At 41.9% G+C, this 16,047-nt stretch overlaps 1 protein-coding gene across 7 annotated transcripts in view; it reads left to right on the forward strand.

Annotated features, from left to right (window-relative positions):
* Nucleotides 1–4,975: 4,975 nt before the first annotated feature.
* The window catches only part of LRIG2 (leucine rich repeats and immunoglobulin like domains 2), an 82,731-nt gene continuing 71,659 nt past the window's right edge, over nucleotides 4,976–16,047 (forward strand). For 5 of the 7 annotated variants that reach the window (XM_067042321.1, XM_067042307.1, XM_067042326.1 and 2 more), the window contains exon 1: nucleotides 4,976–5,432. In XM_067042321.1, coding sequence (XP_066898422.1) covers nucleotides 5,194–5,432 — 239 coding nt within the window. In that variant the 5' untranslated portion in view covers nucleotides 4,976–5,193. Of the gene's footprint in view, nucleotides 5,433–8,807; nucleotides 8,892–16,047 lie in introns of those variants that run through there. The other 2 variants (XM_067042317.1, XM_067042340.1) reach the window with 2 other exon arrangements.

Genomic DNA, 16,047 nt, shown 5'->3' on the forward strand with positions numbered 1-16,047 from the left:
GAAATTCTGCCATTTGCAACAATGTGGACGGAACTAGAGAGTATTATGTTTAGTGAAATAAGTCAGACAAAGAAAGACAAATACTCTGTTATTATTTACATGTGGAATCTAAAAAATAAACCAACTACAGAATATAACAGAAAAGAAACAAACTCACAGATATAGAGAACAAACTAGTCGTTACCATTGGGAAGAGGGAAGGGGGAGGGGCAAAGTAGGGATATGGGATTAAGAGATACAAACTACTATCTATAAAATAGATAAGCAAGGGACCTCCGTGGTGGCGCAGTAGTTAAAAATCCACCTGCCAGTGGTTATGAATCTGCCTGCCAATGCAGGGGACAAGGGTTCGAGCCCTGCTCCGGGAAGATGCCACGGAGCAACTAAGCCCATGATCCACAACTACTGAGCCTGTGCTCTAGAGCCCACAAGCCACAACTACTGAGCCTGCGTGCCACAACTACAGAAGACCGTGTGCCTAGAGCCTGTGCTCCGCAACAAGAGAAGCCATTGCAATGAGAAGCCTGCGCACAGCAATGAAGAGTAGCCCCTGCTCACCGCAACTAGAGGAAGCCCGTATGCAGCAACAAAAGACTCAACGCAGCCAAAATAAATAAATAATAAAAGAAAATACATAAATTTATTTAAAAAAAAATCTGCCTGCCAATGCAGGGGACATGGGTTCGAGCCCTGGTCCAGGAGGATCCCACATGCCATGGAGCAGCTAGGCCCATGTGCCACAACTACTGAGCCTGTGCTCTAGAACCCATGAGCCATAACTGCTGAGCCTGCGTGCCACAACTACTGAAGCCCACGTGCCTGGAACCCGTGCTCTGCAACAAGAGAAGCCACTGCAATGATAAACCCGTGCACCTCAATGAAGAGCAGCCCCTGCTCGCCGCAACTAGAGGAAGCCTGTGTGCAGCAACGAAGACCCAATGCAGCCAAAAATAAATAAATTTAATAATTAAAAAAAAAAACCTTAATAGGGCTTCCCTGGTGGCGCAGTGGTTGAGAGTCCGCCTGACGATGCAGGGGACACGGGCTCGTGCCCCGGTCCGGGAAGATCCCACATGTTACAGAGTGGCTGGGCCCGTGAGCCATGGCCGCTGGGCCTGTGCGTCCGGAGCCTGTGCTCCGCAACGGGAGAGGCCACAACAGTGAGAGGCCCGCGTACTGCAAAAAAAAAAAAAAAAGTTAATAAAATAGATAAGCAACAGGATATATTGTACAACACAGGGAAATTTTGTAATAACTTTAAATGCAGCATAATCTATAAAAATATTGAATCACTGTGTCATACACCTGAAGCTAATATAATATTGTAAATCAGCTATAGTTCATTTAAAAAAATCCTTATACTTTTAATATTTTTACTTGTGTTCCAACCTCTAGTACACTGTTATATAGAAGAAGTGATAGGCATTCTTGTCTTGATCCTATTTGAAATAAACAGTTTTAATGTTTCACTATTAAGTATGAAGTTTGCTGTAGGTTTTGGTAAATACCCTTTATCATCTTAAGGAAGTTCATATATTCCAAGTTGGCAAAGAGTTTTCATAATCAATATGTCTAGAATATTACGTTTTACACACATGTATATCTCATATAGTAGATATTTACATATCTTATATGGTATATGTGACCTATGTTACATAACATAGAATGTACTAGTGTATATATGTGTGCATCGAAGAAGAAAAACCATACAACTATTTCAGTACTTACATCTCTGTACTGAAATAGAGACAATGGGAGAGTTAATGGGAAATAGATAATGGGAGATGGGACAGCTGAATTTTAAGGGGGTAGTGTTCATACAAAGGTCTGGTATTTATACAAAGGTCTGGAACAAGGGATCCAAAGTGAGCAGTTTTCTTTAGGAGTCTGGAGCTGAGTTATCTCTGCTTATAGGTCACACTGAACTCTAAAAACTCTCCCCAGGTACTTTGGCACCCAAGGATTAATTACATAATTCTAGAGCAATGAATACAAAAACTCTTTATTCCATTTTTATGGAGAAACAGATCACTAAATTCTTTATTTTTAAAAATTTATTTAGTTAATTTATTTTTGGCTGCGTTCAGTCTTCATTGCTGTGTGTGAGCTTTCTCTAGTTGCGGAGAGCCGGGGCTACTCTTCGTTGCTGTGCGTGGGCTTCTCATTGCGGTGGCTTCTCTTGTTGCGGAGCACGGGCTCTAGAGCACAGGCTCAGTGGTTGTGGCACACGGGTTTAATTGCTCTCTGGCATGTGGGATTTTCCCAGACCAGGGCTCAAACCTGTGTCCCCTGCATTGGCAAGCAGATTCTTAACCACTGCGCCACCATGGAAGTCCCTAAACCCTTTATTAAAAACGTGTATTTGGTAAATCTAGTTGGCTACATGGGGGCTTACATTGTGATTCTCTTTATTGGTATGTATATTTTTCATACCAAGAAAGTTTTAAAAGAAAAATTTTTATATAACTTTATTGAGTGTAAAATAATCTCATCATCTAGTCATTTAACAAACATTTATTGAATGTTTATTATGTGGCAGTTACGTGCTAGTCCATAAGGGAGTACAAAGATACGTAAGGTACATATAAGTGCTATCAAATATGGTAAAAAAATAATGTGCAGAAGGAATTAAGAGCTGGGAGGGACTCCTAGCTGGTTTGACCTGCACCACTTATTGGGGAAGACGCAGGATAGAGAGCATGAATTTCTAAAAAGCCCCTAGGGAAGCTTTGAAACTATAATGCAGAGTGGTACTAACATGCCTCTCCCCCTTTTTTTGGTGGGTCTCTTGTCTATGCCCAGTTTCTTAGTGGAGGTTGTTAAGCATTTTCAACAGCTGGGGAACTGAGGCTAAGAGTAAGTTTCACTCTGCTGTCTCGGTTTTTTGTTTTTAGTTTTTAAAAATTTATTTATTTATTTTTGGCTGTGCTGGTTCTTCGTTGTTGCACAGGGGCTTTCTCTAGTTGCAGGGCGAGCGGGGGCTACCCTCCATTGCCGTGCGCGGGCTTCTCATTGCCTTGGCTTCTCTTGTTGTGGAGCACAGGCTCTAGGCGTGCGGGCTTCAGTAGTTGTGGCCCGTGGGCTCTAGAGTGAATACTCAGTAGTTGTGGTGCATGGTCTTAGTTGCTCCATGCGTGGCATGTGGGATCCTCCCGGACCAGGGCTCGAATCCGTGTCCCCTGAATTGGCAGGCAGATTCTTAACCACTGCACCACCAGGGAAGTCCCCTACTGTCTTGGTTTTAAAAGTTCAGTTTGGATTGGAGCATTGTCCTTGACTCCAAGAAATATCTCAATAGTAAGAAACAGAAAAAGGGTTTTAAAAGCATAATTGTGACTCCAAATCTGCCATGGAAAGACTGATTTCAGTTACTTTCTAGGACAACCCTATGTTCTAGGTATTATCATTTCCTTTTAACCTGCTCAGGTTTTTAATTTACAAGGGTCAGAAAACCCATAGTAACGCCAGCCTACCTCTGTTTTTGGCTAGGTTAGTTTAACCTGTCTCAGCTTCTTTGGTCAGCAGCAATAACTGTCTTGCCAGTTTCACAGTAGTCGAGGGATCAAACAATGTAACAGATGCAAACACTCCTTGAAGAGCATAAAAACACTAAATGTAAGTGAACGATCACTGTTATTTTTAAAGTCTTATCCATAATCTTGGATATAATGCACGGCTGAGTGAGTCTAAGGTTGTAACTGAGTAGGACCTTATGTTACCTTCCCAGGACAGGCCTTTTCCCACATCCTCTGCTTTAGCTCTTCTCTGAATTACATAGATAACAGTATTTGATGCACACCTCCTGAGTTGTTTTACAGGTGTGAAAAACCCTCACCAAACGGATGATATTAACGACTTGATGACCATGAGCACATAGCCCCAGGCCCCCTGGAGCCTAAGGACTGATAATGTTTACCCCTGTGACACTACCCTGTTACTTCACCATCAGCCAATCAGAGAATTGTGCATGAGCTGATCATATACCCTGCGACTCCCCTCCCTCATCTGGCCTTTAAAAATGCTTTGCCAAAACCCTTTGGGGAGCTCAGGGATTTTTGGGGCCTGAGCCACCGGTCTCCTTGAATGGCCCTGCAATAAACCTTTCTCTGCTCCAGACTCCGACGTTTTGGTTTGTTTGGCCTCACTGTGCATCGGGCACACGAACTTGCGCTAACGAGGTGGCCAGACTTCACTGTTCTTGGTAGGTTTTCCACAGCCTCTGCTTCAGAATAAAAAAATTCCTTACATCCAGCCTTTACTTTGTTGACTGTTCGACACTCTCTTTATCTACACTCCCTGCTTGCTTTTTTGAGAGTGACTGTAAATATTGGACAGCATTCTCCAAAACAGAGGAAAGAAGAGTATTTTCCTTAAAGACATGACTTGCAAGTGCGGGCCAATCAACATTTATTGAATTCCAAGACAACAGAAGCTGGAGGTACACAGATGCAAAAACAGGGCATCTGCATTGAGGAGCTAAAGAGCCCATCAACTGATAGTGGTAACCTGTTTCCTGTTAGGAGAGTGGGAGTTTCCTTCCACTTGCAGGACTGCAGAAGCCGCAGACCAGGAGGGGCGGAGGAGGACCCAGCTCGGCTCTGGAGGCCGTGGGCTACATGAAAGCTCCCGCGCCCCCTTAGTGTTTGCGACTCGGAAGGCACCCCTCCTGCCATTCCCCTTTGTTGGTGCCGGGAGAAGATAAAAGATCCTTTTCTACTACTATAGTAGATACATCTCAAATCAGGACTTAGGACTTCAGCGCTTCAGCTCTCACTCCCTCCTAAGAAGCCACTGCACCCTCCAACAGAGAAACGACGACGGAGGTCCACTGGGCTACCCAAAGAGCTGAGCACCTGAAAGGCCTCCTTAAGGAGCTCGCTGTCTCCAGCCCCGCCCCTCGTGGGGTCCCGCCCCCGACGCGACCTCGTCCTGTGGCACCGATTGGTTGGCTTCTGTGCGTGAAGACGTTGCGTCGTGGGGCGGGGCGGAGGAGCGTTGTCCGTAGGGACTCAGCCCTGTGTCCTCGGCCACCGCCCCCGCTGCTGCCCTGTATCCGCCCCTTGCCTACCTTTAGAGGGTACAGGCGACAGCAGTTTCTCTAGGTGGTCGAACAGCAGCCAAACGTCTCCATCGAGCTGCCTTTTCTAGCTGGCGGCTCTTCTGGGCTGGGTCCGGGTCAGGGGGTGGGGAAAAATGGCGCCGGCGCCCCAGGGCGTCCGGGAGGAGCCGCTGCTGGAGTGTGGGTCCGGACTGATTTCCCGGCTGCTCTTCCTCGCCCAGGCAGTCCTCCTCCTGCTGCCGGCCGCTCGGGCAGGCCTCTGCCCCGCGCCCTGCTCCTGCCGCATCCCTCTGTTGGATTGCAGTCGCAGGAAACTGCCAGCGCCCAGCTGGAGGGCGCTGTCGAGCTCGCTGCCCCTCGACGCCGTCAGCCTGTGAGTAGAGTTGCCGGGCGGGGGACCAAAGGAAAGGGGGTGCTCCCCTTCCTCGAGGGACAGGAGGGAGATGGGCCTGGTCGGAGGGCGCGGCCAGGAGCCTTAAGTTCTGAAGGGAAATGCCATTGCGATGTTGTGAACTTTTTTTGTGGGGGTGGTGGTGGTTGTTGGAGCCTGAAAACCTGGTGTTCAGGTTCTGGAGACTTGTACGAAGACAAGGGTTAAAATTCTTGGGAGCAGGGAGTCTCTGATTCCTGGGCTGGGAGGAGTTGGGGCGGCGATACCGTTAAGGGCTCACTGGTCCTGGGCTCTGGCATTGGCTCTTGAATGGTTGGGGCTCCTCGCTCACTCTGGGCTGCATCATCCTGTGCATCAGCTTGAATGTTCCCCAAGCACGTGATTTTATAACCACGATCATAAAGACTTATGAACTGCTTTTTGGCTGTAGTTCACGTTTTGGCTAATTTTGTGCTGTATTTTTGACAGCTTAACTGGGTTAAAACTTTATGTGTTAACTACATCCAGTGCCACCTTGAACAAATATCTTTACAAATAGCATTTGATCTAATTTAGGATTCCCCTTGTAAAGAAGGGAAGGCGTATCTGTTACAAAATTAAGTGTTTTGTTTTCAGTGCATTTCCTTGTGGCAAAGAACTTAAGAATCAGTCCTCTTTGTTTGTGTATGAGAAGCAAGTAGAATGGTTGGATGAATTCTTCCGGAGACTCCACTGCAGAGTGCTCATCTTGACAGGCCTGTGTTAGACAGTGGCACCTGGAGAGCTCATTAGTCTGAGTCAGCCTGGTGGCATTAGGAGCAACAGTAGGTATTAAATGCTGCAATTATGAGGCTTGTTAACCACTAACATACGGTTATTTCTCTGCCGCTAACTGAGCAATGTATTTATTAATTGACAGACTTCTAACAGTCATCTCTAAAAGAGACCTGTCACCAAAAAAAAAAAAAAAAGCTCGAGGTGTGATTAAAATATGAGGGGATGTTTGGATTTCCATTGGAAATGGAATACAAATAGAAGGTCTCTCTCTGCAGAGGTTAAAGTGTGTATACATTTGCAAATAGCTTATGTTAGATAGGAAAGGAAGCTACCTCATAAATTCCTTGAGAAAATTACGGTAACTTAAATAACCAAATGTAGTAGCATAGATTTGCAGTGTAAAAAGGTGAGTTTCCTGTTGTTTTATGGTAGTGACACCTGTAGATAATTCTGGTTCTGTTGAAGCAAATAACACTTAGAAATTCATATCAGTTGCAGCATAGTCTGAATTAAACCTAGCATAATGTCTTAATAATGCAGTAACTACCTTTTTCTAAGAAATTCTTGGAACAACTACCTGATTATGACAAACTGAATCTGATTATGACAGACTAAATCTGGTGCAGGTTTAAAAACAACACAACTTCATTTAGCTGTAATTGAAATAGATGTGGCCTACTTTTTAAGATCCTCCATTGGTAGATAAACAATAATTAGAGATAGTTTTATGTAAGATACATTTATTTTGTGTCTAGGTTTGATTTTTTTTAATCAAGACAAATTGCCTAAAGCCAAATGACATTCAAAAATTTTAAATGTCCTATAATGAAATTGACATTTTCAGTTGAATTGAAATGCCGTGGAGAGCAGTTCTCTTGTAGAAATGTAATTGGATGGAAGTCTTACATTAGCAGAAGAACTCTTAGAATATTAAAAGATGAGGTTGTGCTGTTTTAAACTGAGAAATGTAATATTTTTCATCAGTTGCCTTCAGCTATAAAACAGGGACATGTGGTTTTCTTTATGTAATTTTGAATTTTTAAAACACATGCAATGCTTTAAATGTATTAGTGATTCAAACTCAAATGCTCAGAGTTGCAGCAATCATCAAAAAGATGGTAGACAAAATTCCTTAGCCCTGGGTTTTAAAATTTGTATCTGCCCCCAGTTACTGGCACAGAGCCCCTGAAACCCTTGTATCAATAATTTCGAAAGTGATAGGAGAACTAGGAGCACCTTTCCTTTTTATATTTGGTCTTTGACCCTAATTCCTGGCGCAGAGCTCCTACATCTCTTGGAATCTCCGATAGGAGTATCTTTTGACCTAACGAGGTGACTCTTGGTGGGCTCCTGGATAGCTTCAGGATTGGGGTGGGTCACCAGAAAGACCAAGCTGTGCTTAGAAGCTTGGAACTTTAAGCCCCACCCCCCCATCCTACAGAAGAGGAGAGAGGCTAGAGATTGAGGTAGTAATTGATCATGCCTATGTGGTGAAGCCTCCATAAAAATTTTCAAAGTATGGAGTTCAGAGAGCTTCTGAGTTGGTGAACACACCTACCAGGAGGTATGCTGTGAGGGTGGTGCATCCCAACTCCATGGAGACAGAAGGTCCTGCACCAGACCCTTCTGGATCTCGCCCTATGTATCTCTTCATCTGGCTGTTCATCTGTGTTCTTTATCATGTCTTTTGTTATATAGTTAACCAGTAAACATAAGTAAGTGTTTTCCTGAGTTCTGTGAGGTATTCTAACAGTGCTTGAGTCCAGGGAGGGGGCTTGTGGCAACCTCCAGTTTGTAGCCAAGTTGGACAGAAGTTCTGGGTAACATGGGAGCTACTACTTGTGATTGGTTTCTGAAGTGGGAGGCCATCTTATGGGACTGACAGCTTAACCAGTGAGGTCTGCACTAACTCCAGTTAGTGTCAGAATTGAATTGAATTGCAGGACATCTAGCTGGTGTTGGAGAATTGGTTGGTGTGGGGAAAAAGCACACAAATAGTGTCAGAAGTACTGTGTGTGTGAGTAAAGGAAGAAACCAGTGACAAAAATTTTTTGCTTGAGCAAACTTTAGTCAGGCTCCTGAACCTTATCTTGGGCCATCTGTGCACACCCTTGTAAAATGCAGTTTTAGCAGTATCCCTGCTAAGTTAGTTTAGTAGGAATCCCCCACCCTCAATGTCTGATTAGATTCCTCCTCCTACACCATCCCGCAGGTGATATCTGAGTACCCTGGCCTGTCTTCAGCAAGAATCCTGTTGGGTCTGTTTAGTTAAAAACCCCCTTACAGATGTTTTCTCTCAGTAATTTTCCATTCACTGACCCCACTCTGCTCCTTAGCTATAAGCTTTCTGTTGTTCATGGAGCATTCAGAGTTAAGCCCAATCTCTTTCCCCCACTTTAAAGTTTCAGTTTAGTGGTTTCTTTATGTATCAAGAAAGCCCCAAACCCCAAAGTCTTCCTTACCATGCTTTAACAAGTATCACTGAGTATTTTTTTTCCTTTTAACAGTTATGGTGCCACAACTCGGGATAGGATCAGATTCATCATTGGACCCCCGGACCTCTCACCCAGGACCCTAAGTGCGTACCTTTGAAGCCTTTATCTTCACTCCTGACTGATTGATCGGGGATCCATTGTTGAGTCCGACTCCTGAACCATTGCTCCGGACAAACGTCCGTGGAAGCTGGTAAGGACAGATTTTGATTGTTAAGAGTCTGAGTACAGTTGACCTTGAACAACATGGGTTTGAACTGTGTAGGTCCACTTATATGCAGATTTTTTTCAATAGTAAATATTCCAGTACTACACGGTCCATGGTTGGTTGAAGCCATGGATGCAGAACCTTGGATACAAAGGAACTGCACGTATGGAAGGCAATTACAAGTTATATGTGGATTTTTAACTTTGCAGAGGGTCGGTGCTCCTAACCTCAGTGTTGTTCAAAGGTCAACTGTATACTCCAGAAGTTGGGATAGCGTCCCAGATAAACACAGGCTGGGTTAGAGTCCCAGATTTCTCTGTTTGTAAGAAAGCTCAGTTAAAGTCCTAGGCTTCTTTGTCTGAAAGGTACTTACTGGGTTGGAAATCTCTCCTTCCTGGCTCTTTTCTTCCTGAGTGGGGATTGTTTATTCCCTGACTCTTTGGGCTGGAAATCTCTTCTTCCTGGCTCTTTTTTTTTTATTATTCCCTGATTCCTTATGCTGGAAGTCTTTCTTCCTGGCTCTCTGTGAGGCCTCTTTGTTCCCTCTCTTGGGTCCTGCTTTTCCCATGAGGACTTATCAGATGGCTCACACCCCCTTGTTGAACCCCTGCTGAGTATTCTCTGTCTACCTCCATTCTTGTTGGCATGCTTTTGTTAAGGATAATATGGAACTTCACTGGCTTCTTTTGGAAACTTGTGATCTCTCCACACTGGCTCTGCTAAGACTCTCCCTTCTCATTGCTTCTGCTCCTCCTTTGCCTTCTCACCACCTTCAGTCTTTCCTCCTATTCCCTTGAATACTATGGTATGTCCTTCTCAAAGCCCCTTCATCCTCCATCCCCTGCCAGACCTTTTTCCACCTCAGTCTTTATAGTCACTTGATCTTTGGACCCCCTGCCTTCCACTAGAGGCTGTTAAGAAACTTAGGGGCCCCCCAAAACAACTACTTGAAGCTGAAAAGGAAAAAGGCTAATTGGAAATAGACTGGATGTTTTCAGCAGTTGGATGGGCTTTGGAGACCTGCAGACAGCTTCTAGATGCCTCTAGGTGTCTCCTTGGTCAACACCTAAAATTTGGTCCATAGCCTCCGTAAGATTACATATCAGGGCAAGGGAAGGTGGTCTGTACAAAATTGATAAACAGGTAACCTAAACTTGTCCCATTTGCCATAAACACAATTCACATAAAAACATAGAGTAGAGAAAAGACAAGAGATTATTATTTTATATAAACCAGTGAGTTTGTATTACTATGTTTTACTAAGTAACTCATGACTATAATTTTCCAGTGAAAACTTAAGATCTCTATTAGCATCTGTCTGTATGTTTATGTATGTCTGTATATATGTTGTAGAGGTGTGCTGTTTTTCTATTTCTAGGTGGTATTACCAAATTAATTTATAAAATCCAATCCTGTTCAAATTAGCTTAGAGATAAATGAGCAATTACATAAATTAAGTATTCCGGAAACTCTCAGAAACAGAGAAGCTCTGTGTTTTAAGTTTATATAATCTGGGATAATTTTTCTTAAAGCTAATTTGAAAATTGGTGGTAAAATAAGAGCAGGCATGTCTTCAGAGTTGTCAGCATTAAATATAGTGCAGACGTTAAATCTAAACTAAGAATAGAATGTACAAAAAAATGAATTGCTTCCTGTATGTCAAGCATGGCAGTAAAATAAAGAAAAAAGGGGGAAATACCATGTATGTAACTTTTTAGGTTTTTGCTTTTGTGATGTTTGCCTAACATGAATGTGTTATAAAAAATAGTTAATAGGGCAATAACTTCAGATGATGGCTGACCTTGTTTGGTGTTGTGTCTGCCTAAAATAAAAATCAAGCTCATTTGTAAGTAAGATAAACTACTGAAACATTCATTATTGAACCTAAATTTAAGTTTATATACTTTTGGCATCTTGTTTTTACATGTTATAAAGAAACAAGATATTTGGATCTATTAGTAAACATTCTTTTGCTACACTGAAAAATTGCACTAAGAGGAATCATATGCCTCTAGAAATTGCAAAATTGTATATTCAGAAATATACTAGTCTACTAGAGAAAACTGATACATGACAGACAACAATTGCCTACTTCCTAGTTTTCTCTGTTAAAGGTTATTAATGGTTAAAAATCATAATCAATATATGTAAATGAAACTACTAGAAACTGTAAGAATGAAGAGAAATAACTTTGTATGCAAGGTATGAAGGATGTGTTTTAGTTAAGGGAAAAAAAGATTTTTATTCTAAGGTAGAATCAGTTCCAGAATGAGAAAGAGGAAAAATACAGTACAAAAACTGAATAGATATTAGAAAAATGTTGTAGAAGATTTTCAGAACAGGAATTTTTTGTTTGGTTAAGTAGCTAAGATTGAATGGATTTATTTATAAGTTACAAAAAAAGTAACCTTTAATATCAAAAGTGTACTGGAATTCCCTGGCGGTCCAGTGGTTAGGACTTGGCATTTTCACTGCCTCGGCCTGGGCTCAATCCCTGGTGGGTTCAGTCCCTGGTCAGGGAGCTAAGATCCTGCAAGCTGTGCAGTGCGGCCAAAAAATAAACACAAGAGTGTAGTGATGCAAAACTAGAATCCCAAAGTTTTACTGGATTGTTGGTCTGTTCTTATTAAGAAACTGTAAAAAGGTTTACCTTTTAAGTAGTCTGCCTAGGAAACAAAGATTTTGTGTCTTATCAAAATAATTTCCTGTGTTTCATGTTGTCTTTATCAGGTCTTTGATTACTCTAAAACATTGAGTTTTCTCAATATTAGAAGAGCTAAGTTTTTTTTTTTTTTTAAACAACTATGTGACTTTCTGTATTTGCCTTCGAAATCTTTTGTCACTTTGTTTAAATGGATAACTAAGTATTGTTTCACAGTGACCTGTGATCTTATTTAGTCAAGTGTTTAAACTTTTCGGTATTTTTGACAACTTCTCAAAATCAAATTCTAAATGGAGTCTTTTTGACTCCATTTAGAATGGAGTCTCGAACTAACTTCCAGACTTTCCAGAGGCCCCTGGGAAATCTCAAAGGATATGTCTCTCAGGTTGTAAAAGGATATGTTAAACTAATTATGTTTATTTGGTATTTTAAATTACATGAGAAGCATAGTCAAATAAATGAGGACAAATATTCTTAGGTTATACACATACAGATACATGTTACTAATAATAGGTATTCCAGAAAAGTATGAAGTTCATAGAGATTTGAAATAGCCTTGTTGTCTGGTTATTATAAAATATTATATGCCACAGAAATAACTAATTTTACTTATCAAATGAACTCTCATCAGAACTTTAACCATGCCATTTTAAGTCTTTTTTCATTCACGGACAAGTTGTTGTTTTACGCTCATTCTTTTCTGAAAGCATAAACAGTCAGCCACAGGCAAGAATGCTCTATGATGCCATCAGTAAAGCCATGCCATGAGATTGAGAGAATTTCCAGAAGTAATGAAGAAGCTGATGGATTTATGAAACTGTTAACCCAAGATCAAGTAGAACAAGAATTAATTACATTGGACTGAATAAACTGATGAGGATGGTTATAATTTTTTTTATCACTCTTTGTTTGAAACATTACTGGTTCTTTAATGTTTTGTTCTTCAGATTTAAATAACCTTTTTCAGACTTGCCTGGTGGCACAGTGGTTAAGAATCCGCCTGCCAATGCAGGGGACACGGGTTCGAGCCCTGGTCCGGGAAGATCCCACATGCCGCGGAGCAGCTAAGCCCATGTGCCACAACTACGGAGCCTGTGCTCTAGAGCCCATGTGCCACAACTACTGAAGCCCGTGCACCTACAGCCCATGCTCTGCAAGAAGAGAAACCACTAAGCCTGCGCACCACAATGAAGAGTAGCCCCCACTTGCTGCAACTGGAGAAAGCCCCCACGCATCAATGGAGAGCCAACGCAGCCAAAAATAAATAAATAAATTAAAAACAAACAAATAAATAACCTTTTTCTTTTCTCTTATGTTATCTATAGCTTACAACAGTAATCTGGTAGATAATACCTTTGTGAACAAAGATGAAACAATTACTTTTTTCTCCCTACCTGATTCCTCCAGAATTCAGAAACTTTTAGCCAGTATTCTTATTTTCATGACAATGTGGTAGTTTAAGTTCAATAAGAATGTGCTCTTGTAAGAGGATACAATTGGAAATATAGGTTATATTACCATGGCTTTGACTGAAATGTTATATTTAAGAGTGAACTGTGCATAGAATCTGGTTTAAGGGACTCAGGTTGCCTTCATGGAACCAGTGCTCTTGGAAAAACTGGCCTGCTATCTGGCTTACAGTGTTCTCAGTGTCATAGGTGAGTAAGGAAAGTCACTTCCTGGCAGGCCCAGGAACCTTAGGATATCTTGGGGACATCAAGAAGAGAGATATTCACCTGAATCTTTAGGAATGGGAGATGAAGTCTGGTGGCTAGTTCCTGAGCTGGCTTCCTAGCCTCGAGAGGCTTTTAAAAGCCTAATCTGAGACTCCTTATAAGTTTCAGCAAAACCAACTCAAAAAGAGCCTGCCTATATGGTCAGTCACTATTCTTGCTGCACTTACATGAATAATAAGGACAAATCTAATGAGACCAGAATTATGTAAATAAGAAATAAAAGGTTAACTATAGAGAGAAATTTTTTTTGTTTCAGTGTAAAACTATAGTGCACCCATGTGGCTTCCATCTTGCACACTGGCCAGTCCTTACCACATTCTCAATTCTGGTTTCCTCCGGTATCTGACTGTAACTCTCCAAACTAATGTTTCCAGTTTTTTTTTTTCCCACCCTCCTGACATGGCATCACTGAGAACTAAAATTGCCCTTTTCCTGAAGTCCTGCAAGCTGAAGGTGGATGACTTGATATAAACTTTAAAAAAAAAAAAAAGACAAAAAAAAAAAAGACCACAACACATTGTATATGGGCAGCCTTTGTGCCTCCTGCTGTGTGGACCACTTACAGAGTTCACCAGAACATTTAATGCCATGTGTCACCAGAGACATTCAAACTGCAAACCAGGAAACTTCTTCAGGTGGCCACTGCCCTCCTCATTCTACCATTTAAAGATGCTTCAAGTTCAAATCTAAGAATCCCAACTGGCTACCCTCTGGACTGAGAAACTGGATCTCTAACTATTAATTATGGCTTTTCTTTTATTTTCATAGAAACTCCCCTCATTAAATACCTGACTGCTGGTACCATTGAGCAAATATCCTATAATACCAAGTCCCACCTACAGAAGGTTCACCTGGTCCTTAATGAGCAAAAGGCTACTGAATGAGAAAATAGACATATTGTTCAGAGGAAAGAAGAATATCTCTTTCCTTGAACAAGAAAGGGGCCTGGCAAAGATTCTTTGACTAAATTTTAATTGACTCCTGAGCTACCTTCATCCAGGCTCATCTGTATACTTCCTTGTAAAATGCAGTTTTAGCAAGAATCCTGCTAAGTCAGTTTAGCAAGAAACCCTTGATACCTGATCACCCTTGATATCTGATCCGGTTTCTCATGTTCCACCATCCTCCAGGTGATGTATGATCACCATGGCTTGTCTTCAGCAGGAATCCACTTAGGTCTATTTAGCCAGAACCCCCCTTATCCTTGTTTCCAGTTTTCCATCCGCTGATTTTGTCCACCCTGCTCCATGACTATAAATTCACACTTGCCCATGCAGTATTTGGAGTTGAGCCCAATTTCTTTCCCCCACTGCAAAATTTCATCATGGTGGTCCCTATACCCTTAGAGATAACTTGCACCACCTTGAATAAAGTCTTTCTTACCAGGTTTTAACACGTGTCATTGAATTTTTTTTTTTTTAACAGAGTTTTTCCTAGACATTTGGTATCACAGGAGTGAGATTTGCTAGAGTGGATCTGGTGAATGGAAATGTGGTTTGGGAAGAAAGAGGATAAAAAGGCAGGGATCCAGAACCTTTGATTCCTGGGTGACCACATGGTCACCCATGGTATGGAGCAGCAGCTGTGCTGCTCTGAAGTTACTAAAGGTAAAAGTTACCAATGCAATTTAGAGATGGGTCCAATTCCTAGCATGTTGGTTCACTGGATGCATAAGGAAATGGAAAAAAGATGAACTGTTTAATCCCTTGGTTATTGTGGTAACCTAATTATAATAGCTAAAATTGAAATAATGTAATAATATAATAAGTAATATGTAAAAGCAAAATTAAAAGAGAGTGCTGGGTCAGACCTTGATGCTGGACCAAGCTCAGATTTCACTAAGTCTGAGCTTTGGTCACTAGCCTCAAAGCTGTCCACCAAGGGAAAAATTAAGCAAGGACAACAGAAAGTACCTCTAAGACCTCTGGCCACCAAGAATGTAGTCAGTGTGGGGGGGAGGGCAAAACCAAGAAACTACTGAAATCAGGGAGTACAGTGTGAAGGAGTTGTTTCATTTTGTGGATCAGTAACATCAGCTTCCTGAAGAACCTTTATTAAAATGGACTGTGAGGGACTTCCCTGGCAGTCCAGTGGTTAAGACCTCGCCTTCCAATGCAGGGGATGTGGGTTCGATCCCTGGTCAGGGAGCTAGGGTCCCACATGCCTCTCAGCCACAAAAAAACCCCCAAAACATAAACCAGAAGCAATATCGTAACAAATTCAATAAAGACTTTAAAAAAAAATAAAAATGGATTGTGAGAGTCATTAATTTAGGAGCAGTATCTGGTTTTAGATGCTACAGTGGGGAAAAGCATGTTTGGGTTGATGGAGGATCTGCAGGTCACTATGGAACAATCACTGATGGCCATATGTGATCCAGACACAAAGTAGTTTATTCCTGAGGGAACAGCCAGCCTAATGGATTGGTCAGAAGCCACTGTAAGGTCTGTTTATCTCTGAGAAAGAGGACTGTCCGCTGCCTCCAATAAATGCCAAGTGGAAGCAGATGATATGTTTTGTGTATAAGCCATGTGGGATTATCTTGATGATGATTGGGATATTCACTTGCTGAATGTGCCTGTTACCCAGTCCATGGTAAATGCTGTGATTAAGGGGAAACTCTTACATGGGCACCCCATATAACCTTACTGCTGCAAAACCAGGGGACAGTTGGGGAAGCCTTATGTATTGGCTGCCTCAACTTCCCCTCTGGATCTTATAAAGATGCTAATAAAAACATTAG

The sequence above is a fragment of the Kogia breviceps genome, chromosome 1 (assembly GCF_026419965.1).
Source record: "Kogia breviceps isolate mKogBre1 chromosome 1, mKogBre1 haplotype 1, whole genome shotgun sequence".
Taxonomy (NCBI): domain Eukaryota; kingdom Metazoa; phylum Chordata; class Mammalia; order Artiodactyla; family Physeteridae; genus Kogia; species Kogia breviceps.